The sequence below is a fragment of the Pseudozyma flocculosa genome (genome assembly GCF_000417875.1).
Source record: "Pseudozyma flocculosa PF-1 unplaced genomic scaffold scaffold00028, whole genome shotgun sequence".
NCBI lineage: Eukaryota > Fungi > Basidiomycota > Ustilaginomycetes > Ustilaginales > Ustilaginaceae > Pseudozyma > Pseudozyma flocculosa.
In genome coordinates, this window is record NW_006920896.1 from 59,768 (window position 1) to 74,564 (window position 14,797).

The 14,797-nt window shown below is 66.6% G+C and overlaps 5 protein-coding genes across 5 annotated transcripts in view; 2 read left to right on the plus strand and 3 right to left on the minus strand.

The window, feature by feature from the left end:
• The window catches only part of PFL1_06625 (uncharacterized protein), a gene marked incomplete at both ends in the record, with an annotated part of 4,693 nt that extends 4,645 nt beyond the window's left edge, over positions 1–48 (plus strand). Inside the window, one exon of the mRNA XM_007884171.1 lies at positions 1–48. This exon is cut by the window's left edge and continues 4,032 nt beyond it. Coding sequence (XP_007882362.1) covers positions 1–48 — 48 coding nt within the window.
• Positions 49–1,282: 1,234 nt separating this feature from the next.
• On the minus strand, positions 1,283–4,270 carry PFL1_06626 (uncharacterized protein; the record flags this gene model as incomplete). Its single annotated transcript, XM_007884172.1, has 1 exon — positions 1,283–4,270. One exon carries the CDS (start codon positions 4,268–4,270, stop codon positions 1,283–1,285), a length of 2,988 nt encoding a protein of 995 aa, XP_007882363.1.
• Positions 4,271–4,731: 461 nt separating this feature from the next.
• On the plus strand, positions 4,732–7,606 carry PFL1_06627 (uncharacterized protein; the record flags this gene model as incomplete). Its single annotated transcript, XM_007884173.1, has 2 exons — positions 4,732–7,373; positions 7,498–7,606. 2 exons carry the CDS (start codon positions 4,732–4,734, stop codon positions 7,604–7,606), a joined length of 2,751 nt encoding a protein of 916 aa, XP_007882364.1.
• Positions 7,607–8,024: 418 nt separating this feature from the next.
• Positions 8,025–10,867, minus strand: PFL1_06628 (uncharacterized protein; the record flags this gene model as incomplete). The annotated part of the gene is made up of 2 exons (XM_007884174.1): positions 8,025–10,562; positions 10,670–10,867. 2 exons carry the CDS (start codon positions 10,865–10,867, stop codon positions 8,025–8,027), a joined length of 2,736 nt encoding a protein of 911 aa, XP_007882365.1.
• A 2,878-nt stretch (positions 10,868–13,745) lies between these two features.
• Positions 13,746–14,797, minus strand: part of PFL1_06629 (uncharacterized protein) — a gene marked incomplete at both ends in the record, with an annotated part of 2,750 nt that continues 1,698 nt past the window's right edge. The window contains one exon of the mRNA XM_007884175.1: positions 13,746–14,768. Coding sequence (XP_007882366.1) covers positions 13,746–14,768 — 1,023 coding nt within the window. The remainder of the gene's footprint in view (positions 14,769–14,797) is intronic.

The window sequence follows — 14,797 nt, forward strand, 5'->3', positions numbered from 1 at the left end:
CCGATGGCGAGGGGATGGGCCCCGGGTCAGCCAGCAGCGAGCAGCTGATGGCCAAGGTGCTCGAGCTGTGGCAGCGGGCGGTGCGCGACTCGAAGATGGCCGTGCTGGCGGAAGAGTCGTCGGCGGAGGAAGAGGCGCGGCGCCTGGCGCAAACGGCTGCGAGTGCGAGTGCGGGTGCGACGGCGACAGCGACGAATGCAGCGATAGCGGGGTCAGTGTCGCCGCTGCCGCTGCCGCCGGCGCAGGCGCAGGCAGAGCCGGTCAAGCTGACGGCCGAGGTGTCGCTGGTGGCGCGGTCGGACAATGCGGCCAAGCGCGGCTGGCTCATGATGCCCGTCGAGGCGTTTTCGGACCAGTGGATCAAGCGGTGGTTTGCATTGCGGAGGTGAGTTTGGGCGGGTCGCGCCCTCGGTGGTGCTCATATGGGGGAGGGCTGAATGCTGACCACACTGGGCTTGCTTGCTCGATGTGCCGCATGCGGCGCACCACAGACCATTCCTCTACGTCTACGAGAGCAACTCGGAGCTCGACGAAATCATGGCCATCAACGTGGCGTCGGTGCGAGTCGAGCACGACGAAAACATCGAGGCCATGCTCGAGGTTAGTTTGCAGCGCCCCACCATCAACCTCGTCGCCGTTGCAATCCCTGACGCCCTTCTTTTGCGCCGTCCTGCCTGCCGCTATGCGGGAGTACAGCGACAACACGTCTTTGGCGCCTACACGGCCTCGAACTCGTACTTCCTCCAAGCCCCATCGGCAAAGGACATGGAGGCGTGGATGTGAGTGTCGGGCCGTCCGACGTGGCCGGCGCGGTTGAGAGGATGTCCAGCTGAAGGCCGAATTCTTCCTTCCGACCGACTCTGTTCTGCGCAGGCAAGCGCTCGACAGCCTCTACTCGACCCGGTCAGGCGGCGCGACGAGCGAGGCGCCATGAGCAGGCGGATCGAGGCCTCACCCTCGCTCGCTCGCTCGCCCCTGCGTCCGGTATCCCTCTGCTTCCATCCCGTCACCTGCTTTCGACCGACCGACCATCCGGGCCTTGTCCGGCCCCGCAACGGCTCCTGCCACACGACGCTCCTTATCGCCTCATCCTTGGTATTCATCTCGATCATCGGGCCCCCGCGCGCGCCCCCCGCGCCAGCCCACATACCCGTCTCGACCTCCCCCGCCTGAATACAAAAATTGCCACCCACTCCCCCGCGGCGTCCCCCTCCTCTTCTGCCTCTGCCTCTGTCGACGACAGCGCAACGGCAGTGCAGTGCAGCGCAGGTGCAGGGCGGCGCTAGGCGATCTGGAAGTCGTCGGCGGCGTGGGCGGCCAGGACGCCGTGCTTGCGCGACAGTTTGCCGAGCGCGCGCACCTTGGCGTACATGCGCGATTCGGCCTCGGTCTCGCCCTGCCCACCTTTGCCGCGCATCCGCCGCTGCGCCTCCCACACCTCGTCCGTCATCCCGCCCTTGCCGCCCGCACCAGAGACGATCGAGGACGAGAGGTTCTTGAGCGCCTGCTTGTCCAGTTCGAATCCATCCGTCGTCGTCGTCGTCGCAGCGTCCTCTTTGCCACCGCCGCCGATTCGCTTGCGCTTCTTGTCCCCCGCAGCCGAGGCCGAGGCGGAAGCGGAAGCGGAAGCGGACTTGGACTTGGATTTGGCGCCGAGACTCTTTGGAGCCTCTCGCAGTGCGAATGCCTTGGCGAGGTGACCGAGGTGCAGCGTGCGCACGTTGAACCACTGCTTCTCCTGGCTCGGGTGGGTGGCGTAGGCGCGCACGTGGCTCAAAAAGGCGCGGCGCGCCAGCTCGCTCGCCTCGTCGCGGTGCAGCACCCACCGCTCAAACGCCAGCTGCACGTCAGTCGCGCGCGACTGGTACTCCAACGTACCCCGCTCCCCGCCAAAGCCAGAGAGGAGCACGGGCTCCAGCGCCGCGGGCGCGATCTTGACGTCGTCCTCGTCCCGTCGTCCCGCCCTAGTGGCGAGCGATGCCGACGACGGCGAGTCGATGACCATGTTGGCTTCGAGCACGTCGTGCACCCACCCCTCTTCCTGCGGCTGCACCAGCAGCCACGACTCGCCCCGCTTTCCGACCCGCGCGGTTCGCCCGACGCGGTGCAGGTACTCCTCGATGCCGCCCTCGGTCGGCGGGTCGAGCTGCACGACGCACCCGACCTGCGGCAGGTCCAGGCCGCGCGACGCCACCGAGGTGCAGAACAGGATCGCACCCTTGCCGCTGCCGCCGCCCTCGTTGGCCGCCCCCGCCGCCGCATCGCCGGACCGCGAAAACGCACGCAGCGAGGCGATCCGCTCCGCCTGCGTCATGGATCCGTGCAGCTTAAAGATGGGCACGTTGGGGATCAGCTCCGACGTCTGGAAGACGGGCGCCTGCTTCTTCTTGCGCATCTTTGCTTCGCCCTCGCCGCCCTCGTCGGAGGACGAGTCGGACTCGTCGTCGGCGTCGTCGAGCGCCGACATCTTGGCGCCGCCCAGGGCCTTCCAGTGGAAATCGACCGAGTCGGTGCAGCTCATAAAGACAATGATCCGGCCGGCGCCCGTCGCGGCGGCAGCGCCGGTAGCGGAGGTGTCGCTGAACTTGAGCGTCTTTTTGGCGCGAGCCAGGTAGGCGCGCAGCACGGCGAGGAGCGTGACGAGGCGCAGCTTGGGCGGCGTCACGACGTAGTTCTGCTCGAGCTGGGCGGGGGCCGAGAACTGGTGCTTGGCGGCCGGGGCGGCAGCATCGGCGGTCTCGCCGGCGTCGACGGCCTCGGCGCTGCCGTGATCACCGGCGGAAGCGGTTGCGGCGTCGGCGTCGGCGCCGGAGATGGCTGCGGGCGCAGGCTCGTCCTTGCCGCCGCGAAGCACGAGCGGGTTCTGGAGCGTGTTGCCCGCGAGCACCTGGACGTTTTCGTCAAGCGTGGCCGAGCAGAGGACGACTCTGCGGCGGTGGGACCACCAGGCGATGCCCATCGAGTCGGTCACTTCGACGTCGCGGATGTAGGCGTCGGTGCCGGGCGCAGCGTCGGCGTCGTAGCCGGGCATGGCCTCTCTGGCGGCCACGCAGCCGAGCCTTCGCCTGCCGTCGAGGGCCTTGATGATGCCGGTGAGCTGCTCCTCGAAGCCCATCTCGAGGAGGCGGTCTGCCTCGTCGAGGATGAGCCACCGGCACTTGCCCACCTCGAAGCTCGACGTGTTCTGGAGGTGGTCGAGCAGCCTGCCGGGCGTGGATACGAGGATGGGGCAGCCCTTGCGGAGGCGCTGCTTTTCGTGGTTGCGCGTCGAGCCGCCGCAGAGGAGGCCGGGCACGAGCCAGCGTGTGCGGCGGACGGTGGCGCGTTCGACGGCGGCGTCGTCGTCGTCGTCGTCGTCACCTGCGCTCGCTCTGTCCTGGTGCTGCTGCTGTTCCTCCTGCTGCTGCTTGAGGGTGAGTGCGAGCGAGACGAGCTTCTCGAGGACCTCGTAGATCTGCCTTGCGAGTTCGCGGGTGGGGGCGAGGATGATTGCGAGGGTGCCGACGGAGCGATCGATGAAGCTCTCCTCGCAGAGGGGGAGGAGGGACTGGAGGATGGGGAGGAGGTAGGTGAGCGTCTTTCCGGAGCCGGTCTGGGCCTGGATGAAGACGTCTCGGGACGCATCGGGCGAGAGGAGGGCGGGCAGCGCCATCTTCTGGATCGACGTCGGGCGGGTTCCGATGTTCATCTTTGTGGCGAGGTGGGCGACGAGCAGCGGGTCCAGGCCGAGGTCGGCAAAGCTGGCGTTGGCCGAGGGCGCGTTGGTGGGTGCGTGGTCCTTTTTGGGAGCAGCGGCAGCGGCGGCGGCGGCGGCCGACTGGAATGACAGGGCGACATCGGAAGGTGCCGTCGTGCGGGTCGTGGGGAAGAGCGACGAGATGACACCGCCAGCGGGTACGCGGGCGGATCCTGCCGATGGCTGTGCGGCGGACGATGCCGAAGCGGATTGCACCCTCTGCCTCTTGGCGGCCGGAGGAGCCGCCGCCGGTGCTGCCGACGACGATGGGCCTGCGCGGGGCTGTGCGGGCGATTGCCGTGGCCGTGGCTGCTGCGTCGAGGATGCCACTGCTGGGCGCGCTGATGGCGATTTACTGCTGCTGCTGACACTGGCACCGCTGTGCTGCTGCTGCTGGTGGTGCTGCTGCTTGTTGGCGCGGTTGGTGGCAATGTGCTCCTTTCTCCTCTCGCGGCTGTTTGGCTTCCTGGCGGCCCCGGCGCCCGTCGTCGAGGCCGAGGCAAAGTTGAGCATGAGTCCATCGTCGTCGTCCATGGTGTCGGTTGAAGTTGGAGGATGCGGATGGTGGTGGTGGTCGTCGTCGTCGTCGTCGTCGTCGGCGGCGTGAAAGGAATAGGAATGGGCCGAGACAGGTCGAGCTTCAGCCAGCCAGCCAGGGTGCCGGGGGGAGGTGAGGCAAGCCAAGGCCTGGCTAGCCACCAAGCCAGAAAATTTCCCGCTGCCATGCGGCGCAAGGGCAGCAGCGGCGAGCCCGACTTCCGGACCTCGCCGCCAAAAATTTCTCGAGCGAGGCCAGTCTCGGCGGGCAAGCTGCCAAATTTCTGCTCGGGGCTGGGCGTGGGGGCCCTGGGGCCCTGGGGCCCTGCCGCCTCTCAATCTGGGCTGAGCTCGGGTCCAGCGGTCCTCGATTCTTCCTCTTCGTCTGCGCTGTTCGCCACCACCACCACCGCCGCCATCCTCACCTCCCATCAACCCCCAACCCCCGGCCACCCGCCATGCCGCCGACCAAGGACAAGAGCGGCAAGCCCGTGCCCACCGCCATCGTAAAAGAGGGCGGCCTCACCCACCGTTCCATGGGCCGGGGCCTCCTCAACACCGACAACCTCCCCGCCCTCCAGAACCTCCTCAAACGACAGCCAGACGCCTACGTCGAGGAATTCACCGCCCAGTGGAACCACTACCAGAGTCTGCGCAGCATCTTTGCCGCCGACCTCGCTCTCGACGCCGGCGTCGCCGCTGCATCGCTCGATGTCGGCCCTCAGCAGGGCGCCGCCGCCGCCGGTGCCATGGCCGCGCCCAAGATCGCAAAGGACCAGCAGGTCAAGCTGGTCCAGCTCATCTCGTTTGTCACCCAGCTCGCGCCCTCGTACCCGGACATTACCGCGCCCCTCCCCTCGCACCTCTCCGACCTCCTCCTCAACCACCATGCCGCCCTCACCCCCGACATCCGCGTCGCCTGCCTCCGCTCCCTCATCCTCCTCCGCAACCGCGACGTCATCACCTCCGAGGCCCTCCTCCGCACCCTCTTCCCGCTCCTCACCATCACCACGTCGTCGTCGCTGCGTACCTCGGTCCAGGCCACCATCCTCCAGGACCTCAAGAACGCCAACCTCAAGGCCAAGAACCACCGCCTCAACCGCGTCGTCCAGGGCCTCCTCTTTGGCATCGTGCAGCAGGGCATCGACGCCGTCTCTTCGGGCGCCGGCGCCGCCAGCGCGCCCCTCCACGGCAAAAAGGGCCAGCTCACCGGCAAGTCCGAGGCGCTGTGGGCGGTGCGCCTCGCCGCCAACCTGTGGCGCAAGGCCATCTGGAACGACGCCAAGACCGTCTCGCTCCTCGCCCTGGCCTGCTTCCACCCGCACCCGCGCGTCCAGTCGTCGGCCATCCGCTTCTTCCTGGGCGACCTCCACTCGGCCGAGGACGAGGCGTCGGACGACGACGAGGACTCGGACGGCGGCGCCGAGATCGAAAAGATGAAGCACCAGCGCAAGGTGGGCAAAAAGACGCGCAGCGGCGACAAAAAGATCAAGGCGGCGGCCAGCCAGGTGCGCAAGAAGCGGCGCGCCAAGCAGGAGGCGTCGGTCGAGGGCAGCACCGGCTCGGACGGCAACACCAACTTTGCCGCCCTCTACCTGCTCAACGACGCCCAGAACTTTGGCGAGAAGCTGTTTGACAACCTCAGCCGCGGCGACCGCGAAAAGCGCCACACGATCGAGATCAAGGTGCGCATGATGCAGCTGCTGTCGCGCGTCATGGCGGCGCACAAGCTGTGCGTGCTGAGCTTCTACAGCTACGTCGTCAAGTACCTGGCGCCGCACCAGCTCCACATCACCCTGATCCTCGTCTCGCTCGCCCAGAGCGTGCACGACCAGACGCCGCCCGACGTCCTGACGCCCGTGGTGCGCAAGATCTCGGACGCCTTTATCCACCCGGGCGTGTCGTCCGAGGTCGTGGCGGCGGGCCTCAACTCGATCCGCGAGATCTGCAAGCGCCAGCCGTGGGCCATGGACGAGGCGCTGCTTGAGGACCTCATCTCGTACCGCCGCTCCAAGGACAAGGGCGTGGCGGCGGCGGCGCGCGGCATGCTCTCGCTCTACCGCGAGGTCAACCCGGGACTGCTCAAGAAAAAGGAGCGCGGCAAGATGGGCACGCTCGCCGTCGCCGAGGGCCACACGGCGCTGCCGTTTGGCGTGGCGCAGGACGAGGTGCGCGGCATCCGCGGCATCGAGCTGCTCGAGAAGCACCTCGAGGAGCAGCAGAGGCAGAAGGCCGAGGACGGAGAGGGCGGCGCAGGCGGCGACGATGCCGACGGCGACGACGATGCGGCGGGCTGGGAGGGCTGGGAGGCCGACTCTGGGTCCGAGTCCGAATCCGAGGACGGCTGGATCAACGTGTCGTCGGACGACGACGACGGGGCCGCCTTCCACCTGTCGGACAGCGACAGCGACGACGACGAGGAGACGAAGCGGGAGAAGAAGAGCGCCAAGGACATGATGCGGGAGCGGCTGGAGCGGAAGCGCGAGGAGCGCCGGCGGAAGCGCGAGAGGCTGGCGAGGAAGGCGGCGAGGCAGGAGCGGCGCGACAAGGGCGAAGAAGTCGAGACGAGCGACAGCGACGCGAGCGGCAGCGACGACAACGACGACGACAAGGGCGAGGGCGAGGGCGAGGGCGAGGGCGACAAAAAGGCGGGCGGTGAGGTCAAGGCGGGCGACGTTGAAGCGGCCACGGCGGCCGTGTCGGCCGAGACGGAACGCATCTCGACGCTGGCGACGAGCAAGATTCTGACGCCGGCCGACTTTGCGACGCTCAACGCGCTGCGGATCACGCAGCTCGAGACGCTCATCTCTACGGGCGGGCTGGCGGGGGCGCGGGCCAAGCGGGAGCTCGAGACGCTCAAGCAGGGCGCCAAGAAGCGGGCGGCGGGATCGTCGTCGCTCAACGCCGACGGCGTCTTTCTCGACGAGGGCGATATCCTCGGACCGCGCAAGAAGGCCAAGGCCGACTACGAGGAGCGTATGGCGTCGATCGAAAAGGGACGCGAGGACCGCGAAAAGTACGGAAGCCGAAAGGGGAAAAAGAACAAGGAGGGCGGCAGCTCGACGACCAACCGCGAAAAGGAAAAGGGAAAGAACTTCCAGTGCGTATGCGTGTGGCCCCCCGCCCCGGTCTCGTATCCATCCCCCTTCGATACGCGGATCCACTGACACCTCCCTTGCTTGTTGATCCTCGGTCCTCCCTCTCTTTCCTTCGTCAACCTGCAGGATGGTGGCCAAATCGTGGGGCGTCCGGAGCAAAAAGAAGGCGTCGCTGCGCGAAAAGTCGAAAAAGCTGCGAAAGCACATCGACAAGGCCAAAAAGAGGATGAAGTAGAAGCCGATCGATCCCTTGCCGCGTCCTTCCGTGCTCCTCCTCCCGCCGCTCCTTTGCGAGGTCGCACCGTACCTTTTCCTCGCTTCATTTCCTCGTGTGCTGTCCCAATCTCGATTCGTCACATCATGGCCTCTGCGCTATCCGTGCACAGCAAAGACCGCGACGACGCCGCGTCGTTGGTCTTCCTTCCGCTTCTTCCCGAGGTGACGGCAAGGCGAGACGAGCGACGAGGGGGTTTGGCTTGCAAAGCTTAGATACAAACGAGTGGACCTAGAGAGGCGGAGAGGGAGAGACAGAGGTGGCAAAGGAGTGGAGTAGGGAGGAAGGGAGGGAGCAAAAAGGGCGGAGGCCACCGACGACGAGACGATAAGAGCCAAGGCGAGGAGGGGAGCGGGCGGCGCCGCCACTGCCGCCGCCGCTAGTTGACCAGGCCGCGACCGGTCCTCGAATCGTGGGATTCGGTGTAGCGCAGGATAAAGTTGACGAGCACCGCCGAGAGGATGGCGACGCAGAGGATCGTGGGGCCGACGGCGTCAAAGTAGACGTGGCTGCTCTCCTTTGCGCGGATCTTGTAGGCGCGGATCATGTAGATGATGCCGCAGTAGGCGATGCCGACGAGGGCGACGACGGTGAAAAACGACGACGCAATCAGCCCGGCGCGGTCGCCCGGCTTGCTAAAGTTGAGCAGCCCGACGGCCAAGGCCGACAGGAAGACGTTGAACTCGAGCCACTTGAGGAAAGTGCGCTCGTTGGCAAAGTACACCTTGGGCTCGACGCGGATGGGGATCGAGACCTTCTTGCCCGGCTGCGCGTGGAAGTCGCGCGTGTACTCGACGCCCGGCGGCGGACCGGAGCCGAAACCGCGCGGCTCCTCCTCGTCCCGCCCCTCGAGCGCGCGCCGGATCGGGTCGTCCTCTTCCTGGTCGTCGTCGTCATCGTCGCCGTCATCGGGCTCGTGGCTACGCCCCTTGGTCTTCCACAACCGCTGGATGTTCTTGGGCGTCAGCTTGGAAAAGTAGCTCTTGTCGAAGCGGTTCGAGGGCGCCAGGATCTCGTCGCGCGTCGGCGCCACCGGCTTCTTTGACCGCGCCGGGTCCCGCGACGCGCTCCTCGCCCCGCTTCCGCCGGCGCCGCCGATGGTGGCGGCGTCGGCGGCCAACATGCCCGCGGCGACGTTGGACGTCTTGTCCGCCGGGCCGTGCTCCATCTGCTTGGCCAGCTCCTCGCGCCTGGCGCGGATGTTTCGCTCGCGCTCCTCGCGGATCTCGCGAATGCGCGGGTCAAACGCCGACAGGCCGAGGCTGCCGGCCTCGCGGGCCTCGTCGCCGACGGCCGTGGCCCTGCCCTCGTTGTCCTCGTCGACGCCGTCAAACTCGTCCTCGCTGACCGGCTCGTGGTAGGGCTGCGCGTTGTGCGACGACGACGCCTTGGAGCCAGGGGTATCGGGCCGCGACGACGGGTGCGAGTGGGTCGACGACGATGCGCCGCCCGCGGGCCGCTCGATGGCCAGGTTGTTGCTGGGCGGCTTGCGGATGTCGATCTCCATCTGGGGCAGCCAGAAGGGGACGAGGTCGACGCGGTTGGCGAGGAGGGTGGCGCAGCCGTGGATGAACTTGGAAAACTTGGGCACGGCCTCGACCAGGTGGCTGGCGACGAGCTCCTTGATCCACTCGGGCGGCTCCTGGCCCAGCTGGGTCTGCAGCTTGACCTCGAGCACGCCGTAGGGGAAGCGCTCGACGTCCTCGGCGGGCAGCTGGTCGAAGGGGAAGTCGATGCCGATATCCATCCTGCGCCAGTTGTCGCCGGCGCGGCGTCGGCCGTCCCAGTTGTCCTCGCGCACCAGGGTGAGCTCGGTGTCGAGCGAGATGCGGACGCGGGCGTCGCCGGGCAGCTGGAAGGCGGTGCGGTTGTAGAAGCTGCGCATGACGGGCTGCAGCTTGCGCTCGAGGACGGCGTACTGGACCTCGTTGGCCAGCTGGAGCATCGAGTCGACCTCCTTGTCCGACTTTTTGCCCTTCTTGCGCAGCGCCTCGAACGTCTCGTCCATGGTGTAGTCGCCGCTCATGAAGGCGTTGACGTTTTCCTCCTTGATGGGGAAGCGGGCCTTGACGCTCTTTTCGCCGGTCCAGTCCTCGCGGTGCGTCTTGCGCTCGACAAAGATCTGCTTGTTGTCCATGCCGCCGTACCAGCGCAGCCGGATGGCCTCGGCGCCCTCGGTCTTTTCTAGCCGGCCCAGGTAGAGCTCGAGGTCCTCATTGTCGTAGTAGATTGACGTGATGGCGCTGTCCTCCTGCGAGTAGTCCTTGTCGGCATTGAAGACGAGCACGGGCAGGTGCTTGAGGATGACGAGCTTGAGCGGGACAATGTTGTCCGGGTGGACCCAGTACTTTGTCGTCTGGCGCACAAAGGCGCTCTGGGAGCCGCCGGCGCTCGAGTCGCCCTGGACCGGGTTGCCGCGCGTGCGCACGAGATCAAAGAGCTTCGAGAGCTTGACGATGAGCTGGTCGTAGTTCTCCTTGTAAAAGGGCCGCGCGCCGAGGTAGTGCTGGACAAACTCCTTGCGCAGCAGGCGCCCAGTCTGCTTGTCGTGTTTCTTGACAATCTTGTGGAAGCCCGTGTAGTTGAGCTTGGTGAACAGGGCGAGGTCGTGGACGTCGGCGATGATGACGGCGAGGCGCTCCTCGAGCTCGGCAAAGCGCTCCTCGTAGGCGTCGCTGTTTTCCGTGTCGCTGTCGAATTCGTCGTCGGAGCCGGCGTCGTCGGCGGCGTAGAGGACGCCGTTGGATCTGCGCTTGCCGTTGCGGCTTGCGCTGTCGTCGTCGACGTCGGATCCGGCGCGAGATGTGGGGCGGGACGTGTTGCGCGAGGGCAGCGACGAGGCCGAGTTGTTGCGCGACGAGACAAGCAGGTTGACTTCGGCCTGTGCCTGCTTGATCCGCTCAGTGATCTCGGTGACCTGCGGCGACGAAAAGGGGGGGTGCAAAGGAAGGCCGGATTGTCAGAATTCGACTCGAGCAGGTCGGGCACGAGTAGCAGGCAAGGTGGGCCAGGCGGGCGACGAACCTTTAGCTTCTGGAAGTCGTAGACCTTGTCGAGCTCCTTGCTGAGGATGTCGACAAACTCGTCTTCGTCCTTGTCGGTCCACACGCCATTGTTTGCTGCGAGCCTCTTTTTGATCTCTTTTTTGAGCTCCGAGTACTGGAGGTACTTTTCGGCCCACTCTGCGTAGAGCGACGTCTTTATCGTGCGACCAAACTTCATGGCGGGCGAGCGTCGGTCGCGGCGGCCGCCTGGCTCAAGGAAGGAGCGAGCAGGGAGGGGGGTGAGTGAGCGAGGCGGGTCGAGAGCTGGGAGTCAAAGGGCCGCGCGGATGCTCTAGAGCGGGGGTGCCAACGGGAAGGCCGGCGGCGGTGCTGTGGGAAGCTGGCCTGAGCTGCTGGGTGTCGGATGGGCCGGCAGCTTGTCGTGGTGATGTTGGTGGTGGGTTGCTTGTACGACTGCCGCTGCTGCGATCCTGATGCCGTCCAAGGGAGCGGATGCTGGCCGAGCTCAACCAGGCAAATGCAGCCGAAGTGACGAGGGGGCGCCGCGGCAGAGTCGAGCAACGGTCGAGGAGAGATCGAATAGTAGAGTAGTGGAGGCGAGACCAAGACGAGACGACGAGGGGCGGGCGGGCCGAACCGAGAGCACCTTGCTTGGCGTCGAGCTCGCGGGCGGGTCGGTGGTGGTGCAACGAGCGGCAGCGGGGGTTCCGAGACTGGGTGCGGTTGGGATGTCGAAGGAAGAAGCAAGGTCGTGGTCGAACACGAGGACGAGATGGTGGATGGCTGCCAGGGGAAACAAGCAAGCAAGGGCTGCTGCTGCTGCTGCTTGCTGGCTGGCTGGGCAGCGGCTGGCCAGACGGGAGAGGCGGCCAGGGCCAAGCGAGGAATCTGAATCCGACTCTGGCTCTGGCCCTGGCTCTGGCTCACGCTTGGCTCTCCGCCTGCTGGCCTGGCCGCTGAAATCTGGCTTGGCCTGGCCCGGCCTGGCCTGGGCCCCGTCTGGCTGCATGGCCGCCTCTCCTCGTCCATCGACAGGGCCACGCCCGCCTCGGACGAAGCTTCTTTCTGGTCAATGCGTCAACAACGATGTACTGTACGGTACCCGCTGCTGCCCGAAACCTCGACCCGTTCTCCATCCGCTCGCCAGCTCGTCCATGCCAGCGACGGGCCCGCAAATCGAGCGCCAGCGGCTCAACCATCCCGGGATTCCGCTAAATTGATCTCGGCGAGGGGCGGGAAGAGGAGCAAGCTAAGAGAGCGGCCGCTTGCACGCGCGCGCCAGCGCGGCGGCCAAGCCCCTGGATTCGAAGAAGTGCGGCCGCCATATGCCCCATTGTCGCCTTGGTACCCAGCAGGTCGAGCCGGCCAGGGCGAGGCCCCCACGCCTCCTCGCGGGTGAGTGGCTGCGTCTTGACACCGCACCGCGCTGCCTGCCCGCTATGCTCACCGTGCCCCGATCGTCTGATGTGCTTCCATGCTCTGACTCGCCGCATCGATCATGCTGCTGGCAAAGCGCCCGGTCGCCGGCACGCCAGCCAGCCGGCCGGCCGCCCGGTTGCCTACCGCATCTCCTCGCTGCGGCGACCGTACTTTGGGCCGACCCATGGGGGCTCGCCGGTGGTCTTGGAGCTCCGGCCGCCCACGTCGAGCAAGCAGCGGCGTGTCATACGTCCATCTGGCCGCTTGCTCGTATCATGCCACGCCCCTGTCTGCTTGCGGCTCATGCTGCCATTCGTCGCCACCTCGGACCATACGGACAAATAGAGACGAGTCGGCGCTCACGGTCGTCGGTCTGCATAAAAGCGGCAGATCGCGCGACGACCAGGCGACGACGCCGACGGCGGCGGCCATCACGCAGCAAGCCATCGACCGTCCGTACGTGCACGCCTCGATCGAACGACGAACGAACGACCGGTGCTTCTGCTCACTCGCTTGCGGTGGGCGATGATGAGGTCTTGCCGCCTCTCTGTGGATGGACTGGACTGGTCTCGCTGTGCATGTGCTCCACCCCTTTCTGGCGGCCACGTTCCTGTCCGTCGCTTCCTGGCCCGGCGAGGCGCTAGGAAGCGCGCAGAAACAAGGCGTGTCGACCAGAAGACGCCGCGCCGACAGCATCGACGGGTACGGGCCTCGACTCCGTGCGCAACCGGCGGCGAGGGTGGCGGGCGGCCACGACGAGGCCATGCCATGCGACGTCTCTCGCAGCCAGCGCTCTGGGCCCGTCAATCGAGGGCAGGCGGGACCGTGCCTGATTCTCGTCACCTGTCTGGCCTGCCTCTTTGTTGGCGCACGTCGATCCCGCTTTGCCATCAGCCCCAAACGGACGACGCCGACCAGATCAGCCACACCGTACCATCGCCGTTGCTCCACCTCCTGAGATCGAGATGCCTCTGTCGAGCCCATCTCGATCTGCCTAGCCCGGCTCGCCTCGAATTTGAAATCTGCCGCTGTGCCTGCTGGCTGCAGGTGGTGCAGCGGCGGGGTTTAACCAGGCTTCTTCCCGCAGCGCCTCGTACGTCGAATCTGGAAGCGTCCGGCGTCCCTGGCCTCTCCGTCTTGGGTACGTCGAGCCTCGAGGCCTCGTCAAGCACAAGCGACGTTGGACAGGACCTCGAAGACGTGTCGTAGGATCCTTGCCCGGCACCGCCCGAAGTGAGTAGAAGTCGTCGGATCGACCAGACGAGGGCAAGCTGAGGCTGGCGAAGGAAAGTGGCTGTTTCATTCTCCGACCTGGAACGTGCGACGGCAAGCTGCGGGGGGAAGAGCAGGCTAGGGCCAGGCAGGGTCGAATAGGAAAGCGCCGTTGGTGTCCACGTGCACCCTCGCCGCATCTCGCGACGATCTCGGCCCAGCTTGCTTGTGCCCCACCCCACCCCACCCCCACGCACCCGCCATGCACCATCCTCGGGGCGCTCGGAGCCGGTCAGCCCCAGCTCGTTCAGCATCGACCCTCGACATCGCACGGCCCACACACAACACGTCGCAACACGTCGAAAACACTTACGTCCAACTCTTCCGATCTCGATTGATTCAAATCATCCGCCGGCCAGGGCTTCAAAGTTCTCCTGGAACAGCCGCGACTCTATCTACGCCCATCAAAGGCCGAGCAGGCTCATCGCACTGCTCCACCAGCTCGGCGACGACGACGACGATGAAGACGACGACGACGACGACGGATCCTCGCCCGTGAGCGCGGCGTCGTCGACGTCGTTGTAGCTCAGCACCAGGTTCTGCTGACGGGCGGACGGAGTCGTCGATGACGAGGCACCGACGTCAAAGTCGTCGTCTTCGCAGTCGTCCATGTCCTCGTCGTCGTCGCCGCCAGTCGCCTCGGTCACGCTGCCAGACGGACGCAGCAGCGGGGGCACATCCTCGTCCGGGATCGCGTTGGCGTCCGACGTCGGCGACGGCTTGGAAGCGGCCCCGGTCGGCGTCGGCCCCGGTCCTGAACCCGTCAGCGTCAGCGTGATCGTCTTGGTGAAGGTCTGGTTGTTGATGACGGCCGTGACGGGGACCGCGACGGTGCGCGACGTGGGCGTCGGCGTGGGACCAGACGTGGGCGTGGCCGTGACGGCGCTCGCGGCCCTTCCGTCCGTCGTCGCCGCGTCCTGGACCAGCGACTTGGCCGGCGCAGAGGTCGAGGTCGAGGCCGAAGCCGAGGCCGAAACGCTCGAAGCCTCTGGGAAGTCGGGCGAGCCAGTGCCCTTGGCCGAGGCCGAAGACGACGACGGCGACGGCGACGAGGACTGCGTCTGCTTCGGAGCGTCGCTGCTCGATCCGGACGATGTCGGGGTGGGCGTGGTGGCGAGCGAGGAGAGCGAGGCCATGTTGATGCCGTCGGTGCTGGGCAGGAGGGTGGCAGCGGCGCCGGAAGGAATGGCGGCGTGGGCGGGCACCATGACCGTCATGGCCTGCCACTCCGACGGATCAAAGGGCTCAGCCTGCGCCACGGCAGCGGCGATCGCGCGCGACGACGAGCTCGAGTCGTCGGCGGCGTCGTCGCTGCCCGACGGGTCGGACTTGGTCTTGATCGTCGACGAGGAGGACGGCGAGGCGGTCCCCGTCGGCTCAGCCCCCAGCGTGACGGTGACGGTGTAGTCGTCGGTCGAATCGTCGTCCTTGGATGCGGCCACCGTGGGCAGCGCCG